This window comes from Prinia subflava (assembly GCF_021018805.1).
Source record: "Prinia subflava isolate CZ2003 ecotype Zambia chromosome W unlocalized genomic scaffold, Cam_Psub_1.2 scaffold_22_NEW, whole genome shotgun sequence".
Taxonomy (NCBI): Eukaryota; Metazoa; Chordata; class Aves; order Passeriformes; family Cisticolidae; genus Prinia; species Prinia subflava.
This window is the reverse complement of record NW_026960606.1, coordinates 8,580,194-8,606,584: the sequence shown is the minus strand read 5'-3', so window position 1 is coordinate 8,606,584 and position 26,391 is coordinate 8,580,194. Positions and strand designations below refer to the sequence as shown.

The following is a 26,391-nucleotide window of genomic DNA, read 5'->3' as shown; positions in this document are numbered from 1 at the left end:
TCTGTGCAGGGACATAGGTATATCTGCACTGATAAAAACTATGTTATCCTCCTCTCTAAAGCAAGACTTCTTGGATATAGTACAGAAGTCAGATGAAGCCTTTAGTCAATTTCTAGTGTGTCTAAGACATTCTTTGGAGATGCAAGTTAAGGATGGCACTTTGAGAATTATACTGTTAGAACAATTAGCAAGGAGAAATGCTAATTCTGCTTGCCAGAAGCTCCTTGGAACCATTCCTGAGACTTCTAATGTCCTGGAAATGGTCCAGGCCTGTGCGGTTCTGGACACCTCTGTTTCTATGGTGTCTGCCCCGGCTGCTGCCCCACAGCCATCCGATAAGAGGCTGAAAAGTGAACTCTGTCTCTGAGTGTCCTTATCTAGCTAGGCTCGCGGTGATAGGCCGTTCCCTCACGGAATGGTAATGAAGGGAGCTGCTTCCGAAACAAGCAAGGCCACTGACCCTACTCGGCGTTCCATTGAAAAAATACTGTTTGAAACAAGAAAGTTGGGACCCAAGAGCCAAGTGCTGTCATGAGGTCAAAGCAGCCCAAGCAAGAGGTGAAGGCAGAACTGCAGAGAGAATCCTGAAATTAAAGTCAATCCTTCATCAAACCAAAGCTCATCAAAGCTCTGATAAAAAAAAATAAAATTTACCACTAAAATCCATTTCCATCAGGGCACACTGAATGTTTCCTTATGTATAAAACAGAAGAATTATCACAGGTCAAAAGCAGAACGACAACAGCTAAAAACCCCCAAGATTTAACTAAAAATGAAAGTGAAACCCAAGTTTTAAGCACAAGGTTACACACTATCACACTCCTAGCAGATCTCAGAGACCTAAATTACCTCCAAAGGCAGCAAAGGACCGTTTTGAGGAATATTTAGTGCAGACTGACCCCATTCAGCTAATGGTCCTGTGGATGTGCTTCCAAGCTGGATTTTGGGATCAAAGCCCCGGCACAGGCACGTCCTACAGTGAATGGATGCTGCCCAAACAAAGGTTCCACTGGAGAGACTGTTCCCTGGACCAACCAGCTTTCCTTTAACTGCTCCAACCAGCCATTTCTGTAGGATCCACGAACGCAAAGCCTGAGGTGCCCTCTGCTGGTTCTTGAACGACTGAATAGAAATGTTAAAACTGAAGATTTTTTAGGTTTGGGAAAGCCAAACCCAACCCCAAACTCAAATCCACACCACCTCCTTGCCAGTTTTCCAGTGGTCCCTTGTTCTGTGTGTAAGGACAGAAAACCCTCAGAGATGTTTAAGCATGGGACTCTCTCAGACTAAACATTTTTAAAAACCCCATAAAATTAGAGTTTATGTTGTTATACTTAATATTAATTACTCCCCACTTGTCCCAAATATCTCTCAGTAGTACCCACTTTATTTTCTTCTTGTTTTCTCCCCATAAAGATTGAATTTTCTGGATGTCTTCCCACAGGAAAGACCTTGATTGTCCATCCATGTACAGAGACCTGTAGCAGCCCCACAACCTGGACACACACCCAGAATGAGTTGTCTGTACAATTTTATTTACCACCTGCAGTTACATTTACAAACTGTCCCATACAAGTAAGGCAGTTCTCAAAGTGAACTCAACCAGAGCTACAAAAATTATTCTCTTCTCTATACACAGCACCAGCTTCAGAATTTGTCTATACACAACTGCTGATTATGTTTAACAAAAATTCACTATTTTTTGGCTCTGAGGATCTCCATAAAGGCAACTTGTTAAGTTTTATCCCATCGCAATCATGACATTAAAGTTCTTGTTCTTCTTTTGCTTCCCTCTCCTTTCATCTGAATCTTTGCATGCCTTTGTTTTAGAATTCTAATGAAGACAAAGCTACCACAAACCAGCAGTTTTAGTAACAGAAGATAAAAATGCTGAGAAAAACCATCCAGCAACATTCCAAGCAATGTTTCACTTTAGACGTGCCTGCTCATCAGCAGAAATATTGAAATTTTAGCTGGCAATAAGGTTCCAGAAAAGCACAAACAAGTGATTTAACATGAAATGAACCTTACAAACAGTCAACTTACAGAGACAAAACAAGGTTGGAGTGAGGAGCCAGAGCTGCTCAGGGAAATGTTTTGAGGAGCCTGAAGGGAGGAAGGATGAAACTCAAATATTGCTTTAAGAGGAACTTTCAGCTTGAAGCATTTCCAAATGTCATGAGAAAAATGTATATGTTTAAAATATAACTTCAGCCTTCCTGGATGCAACTCCCAGTCACAAGTGAAAGCACTTCCCCAGGAGAGGGCAGGAGTTTTGTATACAGGAGCTGCCAGCCCCAAACCCTGGCATGGCTGAAATACATAGCAACTCCTGGAGTGAAGTCAACATGGCAAAAATTCCCTGTCTCAAACACTTATTTCTTCCTAAGCCTCATTGCATCACAGTCCCCCAGACATAACCTTAATTATGTCAGTCAAACCTCTGTATTTGTTAATTCCTTTCAAGAGATAGCACTGGAAATCTGTGCTGGTCCTGGAGTTCACCAGCCTGGGATAAGATCAAAACTCCACAACAATCAATAAAATGATTAAGCTTATTTAACCTTTCTGTTGCAGCAATCTCAGTCCCAGTCTATTTTTAAATCCCTCCAAAGCTCACAGCAAGGCAACAGACTGGGAAAATCAACCTGTGGGAGCTCAGAATTGCTGTCTGACCCTCAACTAAATCCAGAATGGCCCAAACCAGTCAAACAGCAGCATCATTTATAACATTAAAGCATCATTTATAACATTAAAGAAGCCAGACACAGTAGCTGGAGCTGTCAGCTATCAGACATCAAATCCTCAGTATTTCATGGACAGCTCCAAGTAAACTCCGGTGTGGAGCGATTCCACAGCAGGAAGCTTCCAGCACTCTCATGATATGAAGTAACTGAATATTAAAAAGCTGAAGGAGGTCCAGCAAGGCAAAGGCACACACACAGCCACCCCAGCTGGGTAACTGGGTGAAAGCTGGGATCAGATAAGATCGGGGACTAGAGAAACGAGGGTCCGACCCAATGTGGGTATATCGCAGGTTCTCCGCTTTATTCCTTGAGATGGCGGGTTAAATACAGACAGAATGGTTTACAAGAACAGGTGCATTCTGATAGGCAGTGAGAGTAGAGAAATATGCAAACAATCTAGAGTTAAGGCAGCTACGGAGTTTCAGTGCAATTACTTCTATTCTGTAAATGTCCATACCTTAACACATTCCCAATACCAGATAACCTTATCTGGTACTACGTATGTTGGACGTACGAGGCCTACTAGGCCCAGGTCTGAGGCCTGGTCTGAGGCCCAGTTTGGGATAGCTCTACCTTATGATATAAGCCATCCTGCTACAAATCCCCTCTCTTCTTTAGAGCTATCCAAACTGGGTCTGTGACACGGCTGGCTACTTTCACATATATCGTTACAAGCAAAGCACTACTTGAGTTACCCAGAAAAATCTTAAGATCTTAGCTATTAAAAGCAAAAGGCTAAAAACACAGTATTCAATCTTTGCCATTCATTCATACACAGGTTCCAAATTGAAGTCTCAAAATTATCTGCTGTCTCTTCTTCTTCTGCACTGCCTGGTGATGTATCATGGCTGCAGACTTCTCTGTTGTTACTGGGTAGCCAGGGTTACTTCTGTCAATGCAGCTGCAATGACGCGTCTGTTGCTGTCTCGTTGTCTGGTTCAGCTTTGGCAGCTTTCGTTAATATCTCATTGATTTCTACAGCTTACAGAAGAGAAACTAAAACAGACCTGGTATGTGAATTAGCATTCTCAAAGACAAGGGAACAGAATAGAAGTTTTGCATACTACTGAAAGTGAAAAGTGATTATCAAATCATTTCTGCTATCACCCCAGAGACTGCAAACTGCTGAAACGCTTTTCTTTAGTGAAAATCTTGATATCCCTTTCCCGGGCAAGGAATACCAGGTTTCACCTCAAAGCTGATTTAGCTGTCATTCTAATCGGATCAAATTGTCAAGTTAAGATAACTTGTATATTATTTTTGGAGCAGAAACCTCTGGGCTTTGCTGACAAACAACATCCATCCAAGTTAAAATTAGAGTTTGGCCAGAACTCAAACCTTAAGTTGGAGTGATGTTCTTTAGTATATCTTTTAAAGACAATCTCTAACAACAATAAACACAAAATGCCTAAAATACAACAAACTGCTATAATATCTTTGCATAAAGGAAATACTTAAAATGAAACTTAATAAAAATTCTAACTTACACTTACCAATACAGCTACATCTGTTAATAACGTTTATGAAATATTTAAATGGCTAAAAAGTAGATAGAAACATTTAAAATAACAAATGCTTGTTGGAAAACCCTATAGACAAATAACAAAACATAAAAACTTAACTATAACATCAACTTACAAGTGCTACCAATTTGTGCACTTAACATGTCAACGAATTATATTTTAAAACTCTCATATACTAAAACAACTCACAACTAACAATAAAATCAAGGATCTAACAAATTGTATCGTTTTAAATCTTCTTTATCAATGTTCTGTTATTATCATTTCAGTTAAAACTGTTTCTTTCCTTTTTTAATAACTAAACCTTACAAATTAAACAACTATACCTTTTATAAATTATAAATCACTCTTTAAATCAACTAACTTTTTAATCTAACATAAGTAAATCTTAACAAAAGCTACAACTTGCATTAACTTTATAAAATCTATATGTAGTAAATCAATATAAATTCATTACTAATTGAACTTTTCAAAACTTAAATATAAACTTAAACTTAAACTTATCAGGGCCCAAATCTTAAAATTAAACTTTAAAATTATATGTTTAGCAATAAGTAACTCAAACTCAAATTAAATCACACAAAAATCAATTTTCACCAGTATTAAAATGTGAAAATATAACTCAAACTTACACAAAATTAATAACTAGCTAAAAACTCATCTCTATTTCATTTTTTACTTTATCTTTTTCATGATAGGATGTTTCTTTTTCACATTGCATTTCTCGCACAATGATGGATTGCTTTACAACAGAGGGACAGATGACCGCTTTTTCTTTTTCTGGTGTTTTCTTGCAATGTTCACTTGCTGTATGTTTTGACCATCTCTGCCTAACAATCCTGGAAGCTCCCTGGGCATTGGCATGACATAAGGTCAAGTTACGATGCTTTGTTTGTCTTCAAAGACAATACTGACAGGCTCTGCGCTCACTGAAGGGGGGTAAGGAGATCTCAAACACCAGTCCGTCGGCCAGTGCAGTTGATTTATAGTAGGATTGCTCACACCCGTGTCGAAAAGTAGTGATAGAGTGATAGATTTCGTTGATGCAGACTGCAGGGGTGCGGGAGCTTTCAATCGAGCTGGGTCCGGTTTCTCGGGGGCTGACATAGGAGCATCCATCTTAGTTGTTTTTGTGTGTGATGACGTCAGCTCCTTTTCCTGTGAGGAGGAATCTAACACCACCCTGCTTCGAGCACCGCCCTGAGATCCGCCTCCTTGCTGCATCACTTGTGCCCTCCCTGCTCCGCCTTCGGCCCTGCCTGCCTTCTCATCTTTCGCACCGCCCCTGGGGTCTGGCGGCTGAGACACTTCCTGGTTGCTTTCATTCTGCTTGGGAGCTGGAGAAGGCATTTCCTGCCCTTGGATTGCATGCGATGAACAAAAGGGAGCTACGTCCTCACTCTCGGAATGCGCGGAATGCATGGAATGCAGACCAAAAAACCTCATTATTTTAGACAGCTTTTTCATCTCTTTTGGCTCGGAGAGGGACGTTTTTGAACCAGAAAGACAGGGAGATGCCTTTTCTGTGGCTAAAATTGCAGTTTTACAGTTCGCAGTGAATGTTTGCAAGGTATTTATCGCTTTTTTCCAAATTACACCTAATTCTGAACGATTCTTTGCTCTTTTTCCTTGTAAAACCACAGCGTCCCATATTAATTTTCCTTTTTCCTTCCATCCTGCTTCACTAAAGCAAAGCAACGGCCGATTCAACCTTTGTTTTTTCTGAACCCATAGGGTTAACTGTCCCATATTAGCTCTTATCTGTTTGCCCCTCTGGGAGGCACCGATGGCTACACGCTGAACAACAGCAGGGTAATCTCTTCCCATCGTTTTTTTCTAAAGTCTTTTTTTTTTCCTTCTGCAATCGCTGCTTACCTTCTTTCTGTCAGCAGTGGGGGGGCACCGAGGACCTTCCAAACGACCCAGTCAGCAATCGCTCCCCGATCTGCCTTGCCAGCTCAGAACAGGTGTATGCAAGCACACAAATCACTTTCCAAGCACAAGGACTTTTCTGCATCTAAGCAAAAACTCCGCATTCAAGCGACAAAAAACCTCATTTAAGAGAAAAAAACCCCAAAAACCTCATTTAAGAGAAAAAACACCTCATTTAAGAGAAAACAAAAACCTCATTTAGGAGAAAAAAAACCTCATTTAAGAGAAAAAACTGGTCCCAGTTCAAGGTGCCAGATGAAAGCTGGGATCAGATAAGATCGGGGACTAGAGAAACGAGGGTCCGACCCAATGTGGGTATATCGCAGGTTCTCCGCTTTATTCCTTGAGATGGCGGGTTAAATACAGACAGAATGGTTTACAAGAACAGGTGCATTCTGAGAGGCAGTGAGAGTAGAGAAATATGCAAACAATCTAGAGTTAAGGCAGCTACAGAGTTTCAGTGCAATTACTTCTATTCTGTAAATGTCCATACCTTAACACATTCCCAATACCAGATAACCTTATCTGGTACTACGTATGTTGGACGTACAAGGCCTACTAGGCCCAGGTCTGAGGCCTGGTCTGAGGCCCAGTTTGGGATAGCTCTACCTTATGATATAAGCCATCCTGCTACAACTGGGTTGCATAGATACACTATGATCTTGGTTGCAATGTTCAGAAGCAGCCAGGGAAGAAAATGCAAGAAAAAGTCCCTTTCTAGGATTTTATTAATAATTTGAAGGGATTGTAGCCAGACTACAGTTGTCAGTACGTGGTTTTTAAACACCTTCCAACTTTTCCTGTTCACAGGAAGAACATTCAAGGTGTTCACATTTATTTTTAACTCCAGTTTCTTTCTAACAAGTGAAAAGACCCCATTTTAAACTCACAGTTTTAGTTCAGCTGCCAGCGTGAGAGAGAATCCCACAACATTTCAGGTTGTTTTGTCTATCTTATTTTCCTGAATTTATTTTTACAGTAACCTTGATTATTTCAGTACATAACATCCTGCTCAACCCATGGAGTGAGATGGGTAACACATTCAAAACAATGTCTGAAACTGCTCTAATAAGTTTCATCATTTTTGCACATTTTCATTGAAATAATCCTGCTTGAATAAAAAAGTGAGGTTTTTTTCTTTTCCTTAAACAATTCCCTAACATTGGAAAACCCACGTGGCCCTGAGCACCAGGCAATTAAGAACCAATTCCAAGCCTGGTGCTCCATACTTTCCCTCACCCCAACAAAGACAAAACATAAAAATGAGGAAGAGAATTTGAATGACACTTTATCACAACACTTCACAAGGGGTCTCAGCTACAAATTTCTACAACCATTTCTTACTTTACAACTGCAACAAGAGTTTGAAGCTACTGAGAGCAGCCAGACTCTCTTACTATCCTATAAAAGGATTGCTAAAATTAGCTACTCCAACAACCAGAATATTACAAACAATGGGATTTTATCTGCAGAGAGCAATAGACCTGGCAAAGAGTCCAAAACTATATTTTATTCCTCCTATGCTAAAGTGATGCCACCATACAAGTCCCCAGTTATATGAAATCAGTTTTGGTAACTCATTTTTGAACTAAACTGCTAATTTTAGCACATTTATCCTAACTTTTAAAGACTAAAAACGTCAAAGTCCACTTATTTGTTTCAACAAGTGCATTTTCCAGGAGGGCCACACTGTCCATCCCTGTGTGTTCCAGGAGCTTGGCTCTGTAGGAAAATGATCTACAACAATCATCTGAACTGATACATCAGTTCTCCAACCATAAACAATTCTCATAATTTTTTTTAAAAAATCATTATTTAAAATACATCTCACTGACACTCTGCTTTGCTCGGAACTAGAATGTACCACCATTAGTAGCAGACTTAGAACATCAACTTGAATTTGTGAAAACAGCTTGCGAAAAATAGATCAACTTCCAAATGTACAGAAAAGGACATTAGAGCTGATATTTTGGGGTCACTTAATGTATTTTACAAAGAGTAGCAAGCTGGGAGTGAAGTACCCTATACTACAAATATTCAAACACCTAAGCTGGACTGTTTTACAGCTCTAGTGTAGTGCAGGGTTAGTTCCAGACAGGGAATTTGGAAGCAGCTCCAAAGAACTGCAGCTCTGTTCAGTTAGACTTGATCACGTAGATGGGCCAGTCTCTGTGACAGCTCATCCTGCACAGTTGGAAAACAAAAAGGGAAAACCATCAGCAACAGGAAAAGCAACTTTTGCCATCTGATGTCCAGCTGATGAGAAATTCTCTCATGGCTTAACAAGATTTGCTTAAGACCTCAAGCATGGCTGTGAGGGAGGAGTTTCAGAACACAATCAAGCAGAGAAAGGGTTAGGGTTTTGCAGGATTTTTCAAAGAATGTGGAATATTTGATAGGACAAGGGAGCAGAAATCCTTCTCTATGAGGGTGGGGAGGCCCTGGCACAGGTTCCCATTCCCTGGGAATGTCCAAGGCCAGGTTGCATAGAGCTTGGAGCAACCTGGGCCAGTGGAAGGTGCCCTTGCCCATGGCACTGGATGAGTTTTAAGGTCCCTTCCCTTTAAAATTCAACACATGTATGGTTAAAATTACTTTGATAGCAAGACTTTTAACCACACAGTTTCCTTGGGACAGCTGAAATAGAATTTAGCAATTTAACATTTTGTTTTGACTGAGTGATGCATTAATTCTCACATTCCATTTCTCCAGGAAACATTGACCCCACTGAAATCCAACATTTACCTGTTCTGCTGAGGCCACACTTGTACCAACAGAACCTGTCTGTCTTTGAGGTAGTTCCATGTTCAGATCAAGACTAACAGGAGAAAAAACAGCAAACACCAAGTCAGTCACAGGTGGATCAAGAAGGAAGCACAATAATAGCAGAGGAAGCAGAGGAATGAGACAGCACCCCCTGAACACTCCAGGGTTACACAAGCTGGTGAGTAATTTTGACTCACTACCAGGACAAATCAGGTATGTCCAGAGGTAAAAGGAAAATTGTGGTTTTTTCTCTGCTTGCAAGAGACAGACTTATAAAACAAGGGTATTTGACTTTAGATATAACCAGGAAGGGTTGTGGGAATCAAGATTTGTTCAAGAAATAGAAATTTCACCTACCCTGCTTCGTCTGCCATTTCCTGCAGAAGCATGTCCACTTGGTTCTAGAGAAAAACAAAATGGATTGTTGCATTTGGAGCTTCTGACATTCTCTTGTTAGATTTTCAGAGAACAGGAATTGTTTTAACAAAACTGATTTAAAGCTAAGTGCCTTTGGCGGAATAGTTTTGTGCTTAACCACTAGAAGGTATGAACTCAAAAATAAGGAGCAGAGGTGCTCAGCAGTTAAAATTACATTCATTGAACTCTGGCTTGTAAATAATGCTTCCACAGAATTCAACTTATTTGTAAAAAACCCCAAACATACACCTGAGTGTTTCAAGTGCTGTTAATGAACAGTTTAGACATAATTTAAGATAATCTTGCTAAAGTATATTCTATTATTCTTACCTGTGGCATTGTTAATGTCATAGTGTTGCTCATTGTCTTCCATCTGTTGTGTCTGAACATCCAGTGTCTCAAACTGATGCTCAAATTTGTCCATTAGTGCAGATATCTATGAAAAATATGAATAACTTATCTTCAGATAACAGAAATAATACATCTCAACTGGAAAACTCTTGATTGAATTTCCCTTTCTAAAACTTGTGCCTGTTGTCTTTTCTGCTTTTGATGTCAGCTCCAAGAAAATTAAGTCTATTCACCTTTTCCAAGTTCATACTCTTCAAGGTGGCATCCATTGACTTCACCACCTGTCCTGGGGTGACAGGACATTTTCATGCTTTGTATCCCAAATCGTGTGTTTCTGTTCCCATGTTCTCAGTTTGTTTTGTCTATAGCTGAGCCCCTCCCCCGGCTGCTGGCTTTTGGCTTGCTTGCTGCTAGCTTAGGCTGCTTTGCTGGCTTTGCTCTCTTGCTTTCTGCTTTTTTTGCTTGCTTTTTGCCATTTTTCTGCTTTCGTTTTTCCCCTTCTTTCCTTCCTCCCCTTCCCTGAAGACATCGGATCTGCTTTGGGCCCTGATTCGGGAACGTCAAGGGAACACCCCCCCCCCGGAGTCTGCACCTGAGAGAAGCTTTGGCACCCTCCCCAGCAGAGACTGCTCACCCTCTCTTGGACTGGTGAAAACACTTGTTGTCATCGCGGACTGTTTTTCTTGTGTTGGGGAGTGGTTTTTTGTTGTTTCTTAATAAACAAGTTTTTTCCACTTTTCCTCTGAGGAAATTCCTCCCAAACCCGGTGGTGGGGGAGGGAGTTGTGGGGATTTCCCCCTAATTTTGTCCTAAACCAGGACACCACCCCTGCCATTGACTTTGTTACCTGAAACAAGAGGAAGGAAATTATTACAAGGAAAAAATGAGCAGTTTAGGAACAAATCCTTCCCTATGAGGGTGGAGAGGCCCTGGCACAGGTTCCTAGACAAGCTGTGGCTGCCCCTGGATCCCTGGAAGTGTCCAAGGCCAGGCTGGATGGGTCTTGGAGCAACTTGGAATAGTGGAAGGTGTCCCTGCCCATGGCAGGGGGTGATACTGGATGGGTTTTAAGGTCCCTTCCAACCCAAATTATTCTGGGATTCTGTTATTTCTTACCCAGCTCTCTTGTCTCTGTCCACAGAGCTTTGACAGTATCAAATAGGAGGGAAAATCCTATTGCCATCTGGAATGTCATATCTTAAATAGCTTCTACCATTCCCAGCTCTAGAAATTAACTCAGCCATTTGAAATACACATTCTGAGGCAAAATTCACTAAAAATGAGCTTTATATGGCATTCATTTCTGTAGACTTGAGACCTGTCACTGTTAAGGGATACATCTGGTCCACAGGTCACAATAAACTTTCAAGGTGAAGAGCAGTAAATCAGTTTACCTTAACTATTTGAGCTAAAAAAGATCTCTAGAATCACAACTCCTACTTCATGACTTTATTTTGAAGCAGAGAAGTATCTTTTTGAAATAATCCAAAGAGCAGCTGCCAGAGGAATTCCACCATCCGATTCCTGGCTATAGTTGGGGGCAGATAAAGATCAGGGACTAGAGAAACGAGGGTCCAAACCAATATGGTTATATCGCAGGTTCTCCGCTTTATTCCTTGAGATGGCAGGTTAAATACAGACAGAATAGTTTACAAGAACAGGTGCATTCTGATAGGCAGTGAGAGTAAAGAAGTATGTAAGCTATTGCAGTTTAAGGCAGCCACCGTGTTTTCTCAGTAACTGTTCTATGTTATTAACACCCATACCTTAACACAATTCCCAGTGCAAAACAAGCTTATCTATTCCTACGTAGGGCAAACGTCTAAGGCCTAGTCTAAGGCCCAGTTGTGGATAGCTCTACCTTATGATATAAGCCATCCTGCTACACCTGGCTACTTCTAAAAGCGAAAGTGGAAGTTCCTAGCCCATTCCAGTCAGGACGAAACCACTCCAGAGAAGATGAGAGGTCTCTTCCTTGCCCCTGCAGGATGGGGAGGGCCTCACCTTGCTCATAGTGACAGCAGTCTGGACTCTGGGTGCCGCGGCGTCCACGCGGGCGCTCATGCACAGGAAGTTGATGGCCTGGTTCTTCTGGTGGATGGCGTTCTCTGCGTGGATCCGTGCCACTTCCATGTTCCCCTTCTGAATGGCCTTGGCAAAGAGGGAGAGACAAAAGGAAAAGCCTTTTTCCCTTGCCCGCTCTTGGACATAGGATTTCTGTGTAGTCTGTTTTGGCTTTGAAAGTATTAATTAGTCACTATATCTTTTTCTATTAAACAAGAAAACAAATCCCTCCCTCCTCCCACAGAAGATCCCAAACATTTCCAAGATGAGAACTCCGAACTTCTTTCCAAGGAAAGCATTGGAAAGAATGCATTTCAAATAGGCAGTTCTGCAGAGCTACAGATACATAATTTCTGTTCCTGAAAACATTTTCAGTCTCAAGACAAAAACACAGGCACAGGTGGTACAGCTGGATCTCATGGGCAATGATACACCAAATCAACTCAGTCTCTCTCTTCACTACTTCAAGGACTCAAAAGCTGTTTTGAAGTTCTCCACAAGCTCTTTTAATACAAGCTGATGAACATGAAGTGGTTTTACCTCTGAGAACAACAGTCTCTACCAAAGCACATACAAGACAATCCTCCAGGGAAGCAAGTGCCAGAAGCTGTCCATGAGGATGCACAAGGATTTATCCTCACATTTATTAATAAGCACAGGAAGATTTATAGTCACATTTTTAAAATCACAAACATTGATCACATTATTAGCGTGCACACCAGGGAAATGACAAAACACCAGATGTCTTCCTGCCCTAACAGGCAAGCAACAGATCTAAAAAGCTTGGTTCAGACTTACCTTCTTAATTTTAGCTTTCTCAGCCTTTTCTTCTTTGTCACATTTTTTGGAGTTTCTGTTGAGCTCCTTAGCAGCAAACTTCAAATTAAAGAGGTGTTCTGCAGTGCAAGTTAAGGAACCAAACCTATTTCAGAGTGATAAATCCAACCACCAAACACCTCCCAAGAGGAACTGAGAGTGGTTCTCTGCCGGTTACTTTCACTCCCACACCCGCAGCCTGTGATTCTCAGTAAAATGATGTGGTTTCCTGACTTGCCTGGAACCTCCCCATCCAAAAAAAAGCCCAAAGTCACTGAGGAACACAACAAATGAACAGTGTAACAGCAAACTGGCTCAGCTGGCCATGGCCAGCTACAACCCAGCAGGATCTTGGATTTTAATCGCTCATCCAGCTCCTTCCCAGCCCTGGGTCACGTGAGTGATCCTGGGCTCCCCCGACGGCTGTGTCATCTGACTTTTGGGCAGAGAGTACTTCAGTCAGGAAGAGAAACTTTAAGAACAAAAGCTCAACTGCTTAAACTGAAAGCTCAAAGCTCCAAGAAAGCAGTAAGACAAGCCTTCAGAGTGATTTGGAATGACTGCACTAAACCATTACTGACAGAGAATAGAGTGTGTGCTGTAAAAATAACAATCAAAAACATTCTCTTAAAATACTGTTGATGAAAGCTTCCAAATAATATCAGCCTTTCTCGAACAATATGTAAGTAAAAAGCTTTGTAGGTTTCTTTCCTGCCACCTGTGATATCCCAAGAAGAAGACGCAACAGGTACTAAGATGATTAACAATTAAGTGGAAGCACAAAACTAAACATTACGAGTACTTGAGGTTTCTTCAATATTTCAAGCACATAAATTATTCCAGAGCTGTCTTCTGCTTTGAAGTCCAGCCATTCCTCTTACTCTGACAGCAACCTGGAGACACCTTAGGAATGTCTTAGTTGTCCTATAAACATCACAGGCAAGTTACAAACAGGTAACATGCCTGACTTTGCAATTAGAATACCTATTAATGTTGGTACCAGTACCAGAGCAGTTTATTTTGAAATAACTTCCTCAGTTACTCAGCTGGGGAACTTACCTGACATTAAACCAGCTCACCCATCCCTGAGGAGCACATTCCTGCTCCTCCCTTCAAGTGCCTTTCTCAACACTCGAGAACAAACCCGAGTTTGCCACAACCCGAGTGGAACCCAACTTCCACCTCAGTTTGTGAGTCACAGCTGCTCCAGCAATCCTGTCAGTCCCTACCAGGACAACCGGCAATGTCTGCACTGCCTGCACATTCCAACCACACTGAAGCTGCCGGAATCCACACTGAAACCTCTGGAATCTGTAAGAGTTTTCTGCCCCTGTGCATTAAGATGGTTTTATACAGCATGAAAGTTTCAGTCAGCCCACACAGGGCTGTGTGTAAATTCTTTCCAAGAGCAGGAAGCACAGCTGACGTGGTGGCTGTTTGGGGGATAGCCCTGCTGACATCACTCCAGTCTATACACAGGTATGCTGTCCCTGCTGCACAATTTGCACCATTTTTAGTATAAGTTGTGTTTTCTGCCTCAGGAACTGGGCTGTCCCTCCACCCACCCACAGCCCTGCCTCCTCCTCCTCACTCCCAACCAAGGCTGCCGGATCACACCTTGGGAAGAGACACCGAACTTCCCACTCACTTCCTTGTCCCTTCAGGGTGGTGAAACCACAGAATAACTGAGGTTAGAAGGGACTTCTGGAGATCACCCAGTCCAACCCCCCCTGCACTGGCAGGGTCACCTGCAGCAGGTGACACAGAAACTAGTACAGGTGGGTTTGGGATGTCTCCAGACAGAGACTCCACACCCTCCATGGCAGATGTTCCAGTGCTCTGCCCCCTCCACGGAAAGTTCTTCCTCGTGTTGAGGTGGAATTCCTTGGGTTTTAGTTTATGGTCACTGTTTCTCATCCTGGTGCTGGGCACCACTGAACAGAACTTGGCACCATCCTCTGACACCCCCTGGAGATATTGGTACGGAATATGAGCTCTCTTCTCGGTTTTCTCGTCTTTAGAAGAGAATTCTGAGACTGAGATCTCAGCTCCTGCCAGGGGTCACACCCAGCCCTTCCCCTGCTCCTGACGCTGCCCCTCGGGCCTCGCGACCACTGCCATAAGGGGGGATTCGCCTCCTCGTTCCCCCGCGTCCCGGGGGCTCCTCGGGAGGCCTTGCTCGCCTCCGCTACCGCCACCTTCCCCTCCCCAGCCCGACCCCGGCAGCTCCCGGCACCTCCTGCCCGCGGTCCTACCCGAGGATACTCTCCATGTTGGACATGCTGGCGGCCCTGGGAGGAGCAGCAGGGCTCCGGCGGCTCCGGCGGCTCCGGCGGCTCCGGCGGCTCCGGCGGCTCCGGCGGCTCCGGCGGCTCCGGCGGCTCCGGCGGCTCCGGCGGCTCCGGCGGCTCCGGCGGCTCCGGCGGCTCCGGCGGCTCCGGCGGCTCCGGCGGCTCCGGCGGCTCCGGCGGCTCCGGCGGCTCCGGCGGCTCCGGCGGCTCCGGCGGCTCCGGCGGCTCCAGCCCTGTGACGAGCTGGGGCGGGGCCGCGCCTGCGGCTTTTGGCTGGGACAGACTGGGAACCTCATGGCAGCCCTCCCCTGCTGTGGGCAGGAACGCATTCATAGATTGGGGTGCTCCAAAGGTCAGCCAGCCTGGCTTTGGAAATTTCTAGGGATGGGGGAGCCACAGCTTCTCTTCAAAATCTATTCCAGGGCCTCACCGCCCTCACAGGGAAGATTTTCCTCTTAATGTCCAATCTAAATCACAGAATATCCTGAGCTGGAAGGGACCCACAAGGATCAGAGTCCAGCTCCTGGCCCTGCACAGACACCCCAACAATCCCACCCTGTGTATCCCTGGGAGTGAAATGAACAGGGCTTATGCCTTTATTAATATTCAGCTCTCTATTAAAGTGATCAGCTGGGTGGTAGAGTCCGACAAGAGTTTTTCACGCTGCTGTAGCAATCCGGTGCAGCAGGTGCTGTCCCACTTTATCACTCCACTGCAAACAGTAGGTGCCGAGTCCTTGTTCCCACGGGAACAGCTAGAAGCTCTCTCTGGCCAACCCTCAGAAGGCAGAGCAGTGGAGGTCTGTCGCTGAAGTGCAAAGCGGCAGACGTCAGCTCTTTATCCTCATGGAAAAGCCTTGAGAGTTTCTCGCTTTCTGTCTCTGTCCTTTGAGCTGGCCCAGTCCCCATGCCCATCAGACCCTTAATCGATCATGGAGAGTTCTCAAACTAGGTCAGGGGGTGCATCCACCTCCTCCTCGGCGAGAGCATCACCTGGATCTTTCACCGTATCCAGTCTTCCATTTTGGGATGCCTTTCATCCCCAAAGAACTCTCTCCCAGCATGCTGTGTGTTCATCTTATTTGCATATGCCCTCCTCAAGTAGGCAGCATGGGGGGGGAACTAGGTGAGCTCCGATTACATTAGACACAGCTAGGACAATCAACTTGCTTTTAACATGCAAATTCAGAAATGCAGGGCTGGCAGGATGGCTGCCCGGCCCCGCCAGGGACGAGGGTCCCCTGTCTCTGAGGCGCCTTCCATTTCCCCCTCCAGAGCCCCACAGAACCACGCTCGTCACTCTTCCCCGGCTCCCAGCCAACTGGCGGGGCCGCCGCTTCCTGGGGGGCAGGGGCCGCGACACCAGCAGCTGCAGTGGCTCCAGCGACCGCCAAGGTATCCCACCAGGGCAGGGCAGGGCCCCGCCTATGGTGGCAGGGGTCCAGCAGCAGATCTGTCAGGGCTGGGGGCAGAGGCAGCAGTCTCAGGAGTTCTGGAGACATAACCCCGCCACATCTCGGGCAACGGCAGCTACACAGGGGCAGCCTTTGGAGCATCCACACTCACTGAGAATTTATTCATAACATGAGCGTTATCCAAACGCTCCTCGAGCTCTGGCAGCCTTGGGGCTGTACCCATTCCCTGGGGAGCCTGGGCAGTGCCTGAGCACCCTCTGGGGAAGAACCTTTTCCTAAAATCCAGCCTGACCCTGGCACATCTCCAGCCGTTCCCTGGATCCTGTCCCTGTCACCACAGAGATCAGTGCCTGCCTGTCTACTTTCTCTCACGAGGGAGTTGAAACTGTGCTGTTTCCCCTCAGTCTCCTCCAGCAGAACAGACCAAGTGCCCTCAGCTGCTCCTCAAGGCACTTCACCATCTTCCCCTCCTTTGGACATCTCTCCTTCAGTTTGAATCCATTCCCCAGTTGTCCTGTCTCTCCAGTCCCTGTACATAAATAATGTCTCTTCATCTTTCTCGTCAGCTCCTTCAGGTACTGGAAGGGCACAATTAAGTCACCCCAAAGCTTCTCCACAGTGGACACCCTCAGCTCTCCCAGCTTTTCTCCAGAGCAGAGCTGCTCCATCCCCTCTAATCATTTGTGGCCTCCTCTGGACTGGCTCCAGCAGTCCCACATCCTTCTGGATCCCAGGGCTGGAGGCAGCTCTGCAGGGCAGAATTCCCCTCCTTCCTGCTGCCCACACTGGGGATGAGCCCAGGACTTGGGGTCTGAGGGCTGGGCCATGTCCAGCCTCTCACCCACCAGGATCTATATTTAAGGATATTTTCTGCTGAGGCACCTCAGACAAAACCTGCCAGAGGAGTGATGCATCTGAGCTGGCAGTTCTTCCCAGGTGAAATGCCTGTAAGAGTTGTGGATAGGGTAATAATGCAGGAGTTCTTGTGGCAATTGAACTGCAAAGAGTGTCAGAAGACACTTGAGCAAAGCCAGTAACTAATTATTCTTGCTAGTGTCTCAGGAGTCTGAGTTTATAAAGATCGCTGAGTCCTGGTTGTGAAAGCTTTGGAACCGAACTAGTGACACCACAGCAGTGACAGATTCCATGTGTGTAATAGGAGAGGTCTGCAGGAAGGACCTTGTTATCTAGGAGATGGGAAAAGATGAGATTTTCTGTATCTAATAATTCTCAGTATCACCAGTTCACAGAAGTGTTATTATCTATGGTTTTAAGCCAAATCTTGAAAGGGCTGTAGGAGAGATTTAACATATTTAATAGTTCTCTGTTTAAAAGAGTCTGTTCCTGCTTGGACAACCGTCCTGTGTTCAGCCTCCTGGAAGCTTGCACAGTAATTCTCATGAGTAATAGTTCTTTAAATGAATAAGGCTTTCCAGGGTCAGAAGCAGACACTAGGTCACTGAACATCCATCTCTTTTTTCACTAATATTCCTGGAACTCTCTCATTAGGACACAATTTGGAGATGATATTAGATAGGAAGTATTAGAGTGATTGTCTAGTCTGAAAAAAATGATTCATTTCAGTGCTGTCAAAGAGAAGTGAACCTGGCCTAATTACCCACAACAATGTTAGAGAACAAAGCAGCAAAACCTGCTCAGAAACAGGGGCATGTAATGTTCTACCTCAATTAAAACTGGAGAAGCATCAGTGTCACACAGGTGTCACAGGAGGGAACACACTGGGCTGCAGCTTCCTCAGAGCTGCTCAGGACTAGCTCAAAAATTCCAACTGAAATCTCTCTTTCTTTTTGACTACTGAGGAAATATCTTGGTGGTATACCTTAAAAAGCTACCTGAGGTAAAAAAGAAATACATTTTATTAGTTGTTAGAGTCCAAGGCATCCCTCTGGCTGCCCTGGATGGTCTGAGACCCTGGCAGAGGGGTCCGGGACCCTGGCAGAGAGCCCAAAACAACACTGATCTCAGCCCATGGAGAAGATTACCAACATTGCAGGAAGAACTACAGACCCCAAGAGTTTGATATAAATAGTAGTTAGTTTATCACAGGGTGCAAATGTAGAATTTGGGGTTTTTAGAATGGAGTCAGGGAAGGCAAGATGGAGGAATCAGGGTGTGGCCCTGTCCTTCATCCTTCTTGTCCTTGTCCTCCATCTTCTGCTGTGGTGGGTCACAGGGGATTGGTTTAGGATAGAAGTGACATGTCTAACATAGCTAGTAGGTATTGGTAATCAACTGTAAATAAAAAATATGTTGTGGCTGATGGTTGGGTCAGAGAAAGGGTACAAAAGGTCCGAGTTGTCCGGACCTGGGGGAGTTGCCTCGTGCTCTTGCCGCAGCAAGGACCTTTACTGGGTGCTGAAAGAACTGAGAGATAAGAAATAATAAACAACTCTGAGAAACCTGAGCTGGCAAGCTCTGACTTTTTCTTCTGCTTCTGGCATGGGCTTTCAAGGAAAAAAGACTCTTAACCAATATATCTCGGGAAAACCAACTCGAGAACTGGTTTGTGGTTTTTTTCCTGACAATCATCACTGAATTTTCATTATTAAAAAACCTCCAAATTTGGAAGAAACACATAACCAAGCAATTGTCTTCAGCAACCTGAATTAAATATGTTACCTTCTGTGGGTGCAAGTTTCCTACTGCATCATCTCTACTTCACAGAACAACATCTGTTACTCCAGGAAGACTCATATGGACTGCTTCCAACACCCTGACAACAGTGTCAGGTCGTATCTCTGACTCTGTCAGGGTTTTCTAGGACTTTTGTTTGTTTGCTTGTTTGGTTTTTTTGTACTACTGCATTTGTATTTTTTTAATATTCCTAGTAAACAACTGTTATTCCTATATCTTTGCCTGAAAGCTCCTAATTGCAAAACTGTAATAATTTGGAGGGAGGGGGTTTTTACATTCTCCATTCCAAGGGAAACTCCAGTTTTCCCTGACAGATACCTGTCTTTCTAAACCAAGACAAGGCTCTGACCTTTACAGTTCCCATCTTCAGCATTTTACAACTGCCTTTATTGCTCTCACAGTTTGAACTTGTTGTGCACAGCCAAATCCCTGTGAAATCTGATAAAATCTCCAGGTAGGGTTGGACACCATCGTTGCTGTGGAGGACTTAGGCACTGTTATTCCAGCAAAACATGACCTTGCATTAGGTTATCCATGGTATACTATGGACCTTGAGCTCTGCATTCATAAAACCCCACGAAGGGCACAGTTCCAAGCTCTGTGAAAAACTGTCTCTGCTTCTACAGTTTTATTCAGCAAGAAATCGGTGCTATGCATCACTGGTGAAAAGATGACTAAACTCTGGTTATAAATGATAGAAACTGTGAGGATTTACAGCTTGATTATCCCTTTTTACTCCTTTGGAGTAATACCTTACTTCTTCACCAAGGAATCAGAGATAAGCAAATCTTAACGAGGTGTTTGCTCAAGAGCTTTGCCAGTGAGAAATGTATTTATGGATGTATTAAGTGCTTTCTGGAATTGGAGCCAAAGCAGGAGGAGGCAGCAAGAGTCCAGGTTTAGGGAGTGTTTCTTGTACATCAGCACAGGAGACTTGGCCTCAGGGGTGGCCTTTGAAATCCTCATTTCCAAACCAAACAAAAGGAGCTGGATGAAATCCTGGGTTTACTGAACTCAGGAGCAGGAGTCCCAGCAACCTCAGTGGCCCTGGGATGTCATCAGAAAGATGTCCTTGTCCTTCACCCAGCCTCCTTCCACTTTTCCCCTTGGAGAATGTAGTGCTGCCAGCCCTGTGGTGGCGTTCCTGACCTGCTTGCCTGTGGCCAGTCCCAGCAGCCTGGTGACATCACCATGGCACATTTTTACATCTGCCTCCCTGAAAATGTGCAAAGAGGTAAAGGTACAACTCCAAGAGAATCCAGCTCTCCCTGCCTGACATTAAATTGGGTTCATCACCCACTGAACACGAGCTTTTCTCAGTTTACTGAACACTATTCCCTTGCCCAGCTATGCTGTGGTGCTGCAACTTCGTAGTTGTAGGAGCTTCTCAGTGACGACAGAGTCGGTGACAAAGTATCTCTATAAGCAAAACAGCTGTGGTTGCATGTGGTTTATTGTGAGGGCCTTGCTTGCAGCTGCTAGGCACAGCTAAAGCAGGCCAGGAGAGAGCAGGAAAAGAGGGGGGGAAAGAGGGAAAAGAGGAGGAGGTTCTGAATACTGTACAATAAATGTCTTTCCAAGTTGAATAGTCTGTGTTGGACCAACCAATCTAATACAAGATACCAATCTCACAACATTTACATACAGCCAATAGAACTGTCCCATTACCTTTGGCAAGCAGAAGGGTATTGTTTAATCAAGGGAGATGGCCCTCAGCTAGGCACACTATTGTTCACTAGCTGATGGCTTGATATTTTACATCTCAAAGCTTGCCTTCATTTCTATCTCACCTGTTGGTCTCATACTCCCAGAATCTAAACCATCATATTTACAAGGCCTTTCTACTTCATCCTTCCCAACACGTAGTGACAAAAAGTGGGGGAAAAAGAAAGATGTGTATCTTTTCCTAAGGGCAGGAAAACTATTAACTAATTAATTTGCCCAATTAATCCCTCGATAGCTACATACAATGACTGGGCAAGTCATGGGTTTCATCCTGGCAGAGGCTGAGTGTGCAGCTCCTGTTCCTCTCTCCATCAATGCTGCCTGTCCAGGACCTCTGGGCTCCCTCCAACTTGGCTCTGGTGGCCTAGGACCAGGCAAATGGAAAAGAGACTTTTTGGGGCTGAGATTTGGTTTGTATTTGGAATTTATGTGATTTTCAAATGTTTCCTCACGTATTTTCCCTAATTTGTGAACTAGGAATAGAAATTAATATAATAATAATAAACAAAGAAAAGAAATAATAAACTAGTATAATTATATAAAGTAATTTAAATATAGATGCTTTTCAGAGCTGGGAACATTATTATAAACTAACTTTATGACATAAAACGAAGTCTCAGGAGTGTGAGTCTTTAATTGTGAAGTGCTTTGTAATTGCTGCAATTGCTCTATCATAAAACTATTCCCAAGAGGAAAGATGTTTTTAAGGGCCCTGAAGAATAACAGCTGGTCTGGGGATTTTTATGTTCAACAAGGGTCATATTTCTTTGCTGTGGATTCTTTTAGGAGGAAAGGTTAAAATCCTGCTTTGGTATAATACGCAAGAGCCAGCCTAGAAGTACCTGGGTGCTGGAAGGTCAAGTACAGACAGAGCTATTTAAGGTGATTTTATATTTCCCTATGATAAAATGCAGTTTAAAATACTTTCATGACCTTTTTTTGCTCATTGTTATGAGTCACTGTAGTACTAAATCTGCACTTTTTTCAAAACTAATCATAGCTTACCCATTTGGCATATTTTCTCAGAACAATTAAGTAAATTATCTCTCATTTTAGGTCTGTCTAAGCAAACATTGTACAGCAGCAAAGGTATTCAGTGTCACAGTACAATGGAAATTACCAAAAATGGCACAAATCCCATAACCTCATCCCATGCCAGGTTGTATCCCATCCATCCAGTGAAGTAATTTATCAAAGATAATAAATTTTAGAAGCTCTCGTTGGAAAGCCTGTTTTTTAAATTGGGTATTTAGAGCCAGAACTGAGTCTGTGACATCATGCCTTGTACAGGAAGGAGCATATGGAATGTTTACAGCGGGATCATCTCCAAGCAGAGCCACACTGGAGGAGATCCTGGTTCCAGAGCTGAGGATCACACAGCAGCCAAGCACTTTTCTACGAGCTGCAGGTGAAGCAGAATTTGGGAGTTTGAGTGACCAAACTGCAGGTGCTGGTGCTCACATCACTGATTTCCACTCAGTCATCTTAATCCTTCTATTTGCATTACTGAAACGTAGGTTTCCTTAGATTTCCTTAGCAACTACATCTGGTACGTGTCGCCCAGAGAAGCTGTGGCTGCCCCATACCTGACAGTGTCTCAGGCCAGGTTGGATGGGGCTTGGAGTAATGTGGGATAGTGGAAGGTGTCCCTGCCCATGGCAGGGAGTAGGATGATGCTCTTCAAGGTCCTTTTCAACCCAAACCATTCCAGGATTTTATGAAATAGTGAGGCCAAACCCACAGAATATTTGTGCAGGAAGGACCTCAAAACCAAACAAGTTTAGTTCTGACTATTCTTGGGTTTAGTGATCTGAGAACTGGATCACCAGGATTGTTGGGAAGGATGAAGTAGAAAGACCTTGTAAATATGATGGTTTAGATTCTGGGAGTGTGAGATCAACAAGTGAGAGAAATGAAAGCAAGCTTTGAGATTTAGGGTGTGGGGTACAGGGCCATCAGCTAGTGAACAATGGTGTGCCTAGCTGAGGGCCATCTCCCTTGATTAAACAATACCCTTCTGCTTGCCTTAGGTAATGGGACAGTTCTATTGGCTGTATGTAAATGCTGTTATCTTGTATTAGATTGGTTGGTCCAACACAGACTATTCAACTTGGAAAGACATTTATTGTACGGTATTCAGAACCTCCTCCTCTTTTCCCTGCTTTTTTGCCCTCTTCTCTTTTCCCCTGCTCTTTTCTCTTTCTCTTTTCCCCTCTTCTCTTTTCCCTCTCTCTTCCCCCTCTTTTCTCCTCTTTTCCGGCTTTCCTGGCCTGCTTTAGCTGTGCCTAGCAGCTACAAGCAAGGCCCTCACAATAAACCACGTGCTACCCCAGTTACTTTGCTTATAGAGATACTTTGTTGCCGATTCTGCTGTCACCAAGAAGCTTTTACACAGGATAAAGATGTTTGCTGTTGTAGTTTAAATTTTGGGGGGGGTTCCCGGGGAGGGTTCCCCGGGAGCCCCCCGGGTCCTAGGGTCCTAGGTGTTCGTGTGCTGGCAGGCAAAGAGATTTCAGACGGCTGCTGAGATGAGGGTTTATTCAGTCTCACTCCAGGCAGGGAGCATGGTCCTGCGGGAGAGGGGGAAGGGGGGAGGGGGAGAAGCGGAGAGGGATGGGTAGGGAGCAGTCCCCGAAGACCACCAGGGCAAAAGAGAAAGAGCCCTCTCGGATTGCACCCTTAACACAGAGGTTCAAAGTGGGCGCGGTAACATTCTCCAGCCAATGAGGTTACAGATACATGATACTACAGGGAGGGTACAGACTTGGGATAAACCATACATTTTCCAGGGTTGAACAAGAGCAAACCATTTCCATAAAATGCAATCCCACAGTTTGCCACCAAGTCAGTGGGACCGGACCTTCTTTCCATGGGTTGACAGGACCTCATGTTGCACCAGGGGAGGGTCAGGTTGGATATTAGGAAAAACTTCTTCATGGAAAGGGTTTTTAAAGCATTGGAATGGACTGCCCGGGGCAGTGGTAGAATCACAGAACCATGGAATATGCTGAGTTGGAAGGGACCCATCAAGATCATCAAGTCCAGCTCCTGGCCCTGCACAGACATCCCAACAATCCAAGCCTGTTCCTGAGAGCGTTGTCCAAGTGTTCCTGTGTTGCGGTACTCTTCAATATTACTGCTCTTTATGGGGGTGCGACACGTTCCCCCGGGGCCCTTTGTGTCCCAGGCAGTCACCAGCAGGTCAGTGTAAAAGATGCGAGATAGACCTAGCTTGCAGCTCCGAAATTCGTTTATTATAAAAGCATAGCATGAATAGCAACCTAACTCAAAGCCAGAGCAGAGGCTAGGATTTGAAAATCTCGAAACCAAAAGTGAAAGAAAAAGCTCTCACTCTCACAGGGTGGGATAGAGGGTTTTAAGGGACTGCTTTGAGGGGCGAGTCCGGGATAAGGATCCAATAGGGAGAGGGGAACAAGGCAGAAATTACAATACTGAAACCAATAAGGGTACACAGCTGTCTAAACAACTATTAAGGCATCGAAGCTTGGGAGATTGATAGGGAAAAGTCTGGAAGAAAAGGCAGGGTTAGGAATGGATTGACAGCTACAGGGAAAAAGCGGGGAGTAACCACTTAGGACTAAACTATTAGCATAGGGGACAATAAAACAACCCATTTAACATAAAAACATATTACAACACTCCTGGACCTCAGTCCCCATCCCTGGAGGGATTTAGCAGCCATATAGATGTGGCACTTGAGGACACGGGTTAGTGGTGGGTTTGGCAGCACTGAGGTCTGTCGGTGGCCTCAGTGGGCTTTCCCAACCAAAACAATCCCCTGATATTATGATTTTTTGATTCCACGCTTCCGCGGTTCTATGCCCTCCAACGGGAGTGTGCAGCAGGGAAGGTGGACGAGGCGACGGTAGCCGTGTTCTCTCGGTTTCACCGCGGGGCAGAGCACGTCCGTGGTGCCGGTGTGCAGATCCTCTGAGCCGGGGCTGCGGTTGTGCTGGGGGGTTCCGGGTATGACAAAGGTGCCGGGGGTACCGAGTGTGCCGGGAGTCCTGGCGGGCCCGGCCAGGGGGCGGCGGGCACGGCCCCCTCACGGCGTTGCCATGGCGGCCGAGCTGGGCTGTGCTCCGCGGGGGCGGGCGGGGGCGGGGCGGCCCCTTTAGCACCAGCGCGGCCGCGGACAGCAGCGGCCCTGGCACCACACGGGGCGGCTGCACGGTGAGCGTCCCGTACTCCCGCACGGAACGTCCCCTACGCCCGCACGGTGAATGTCCCCACACGGTGAGTGAATGTCCCCCACGGCCGCTCGGTGAATGCGTGTCCCCCGCATGGCGAGTGAGAGTCCCCAGAGCGCCCAACCCGCAGGGCCGGAGGGTCGCGGGTGCCCGCGGGGTTGGGCCGGGCGGGGCCGTTGCGGGAGGGATTGGGCTCGGTTAAAAAACTTGGAGAAACCAGGAGCGTTCGACTCGGTTTGGGCCTTTTCCTCCTCTCTCCGTAAGGTGTTTTCCTTAGAAACTTTAGGGGTGAACTTGTAAAAAGGGCGGTCTGGCGGCGCGGCGGTGCTGAAGGGGGCTGTGTGTGTGTGGCTGCACGTGAGCTCCGTCTCACTAAGGGCGTTCCTTCACATTAATCCTAAAAGCTTCCTGGATGTGGGCAAGCCCTGCCTCGCCACATTCATAGTAGCGGTAGTAGGAGCATGGCATTCCTTACTCGCTGTTGGAAGCTCTGTCATCCCACTTAGATGATGACAACCTGTTGCCATAAATTTTCCTGGTTTGCTGAGCGTTCATATTAAAGGAGAAATGTGCAGTTTCTCATGCTGGTGAATTGTAAACACAGGACCATGTTTTGTAAATATTGGCAATGTTATGAATTCCTTCGCCAAGAGAAGGGGAGGTTGAATGACAGCCTCCTGGACCAATGTGGCAGGAGAGGTGGCGATACCCTTCTCCAATCCATGGTCACCTTGCCACAGGTATATAATGGCAAAATAAACTAAGGGGCAGGTCTTCTCCCCTGCTGCTCTGTTGCACCCAGATCTGTGTCCCCAGTCTGTTTTCTGGCTAGGCCTCCACGGTGATAACAGCCCTGGTAGCTGAGGCCTTTTCTGTGTATTTTGCAAGGACAGTCCGTGTTTTGGGGGAGGTCACAGCCTGGAGGTGACAGTGACTGTGAAGTGACAGTGACAGCAAGCTGCGATTCTGTGCCCTAAACTATTCGGAAGTGCCCGCATGCAAAGCAAAACTGCTTTCCAGCAACTTGGGGCTGGAATTCTGTGTCTTCCCAGCCAGGAATCACGCTCATGTGCTCCCTGCCTTCTCCCACAGGCATCTCTGATACATCTTTAAGCCGCTGCAAATCTATAATAGCATTAATTGATCCCTCGGAAAGGGGAGGGTGGGCTCTGCAGGCTCGCACGTTGTGTTCCGTGTGCTGCCTTAAGAGTAACAGCCTGTTCGTGGCTCCCATGAAAAGCAGCCAGGTGGGAATGAAGGGGGATGTGCCTAATTCTCGGCTAAAGGCTGAGGCATGAATAATAAATGACAATGACTCTAGAGCAGGGATTCTCCCATGCTTTGTGCTCTTGACTTCTCCTTAAGCTCTAGAGGCAGATGTGATGTGTCTGTCCCATTCAGAAATGTTAAAAACAATCCTTGTGCCCTTTCATCCTCCATGTGCTGTGCCTGCAGCATCCAGGACTCAGGAATATGGGC

At 45.3% G+C, this 26,391-nt stretch overlaps 1 protein-coding gene across 1 annotated transcript; it reads right to left on the bottom strand.

Moving 5' to 3' along the window:
- Positions 1 to 5,398: 5,398 nt before the first annotated feature.
- Positions 5,399 to 15,125, bottom strand: LOC134564885 (charged multivesicular body protein 1b-like). The gene is given in 10 exon segments (XM_063424168.1): positions 5,399 to 8,386; positions 8,948 to 9,020; positions 9,326 to 9,369; positions 9,716 to 9,749; positions 9,751 to 9,821; positions 9,970 to 10,017; positions 10,563 to 10,583; positions 11,741 to 11,887; positions 12,599 to 12,696; positions 14,882 to 15,125. Coding segments are annotated over 10 exon segments (597 nt in total). The 5' UTR covers positions 14,898 to 15,125; the 3' UTR covers positions 5,399 to 8,341.
- Between the last annotated feature and the right edge of the window lie 11,266 nt (positions 15,126 to 26,391).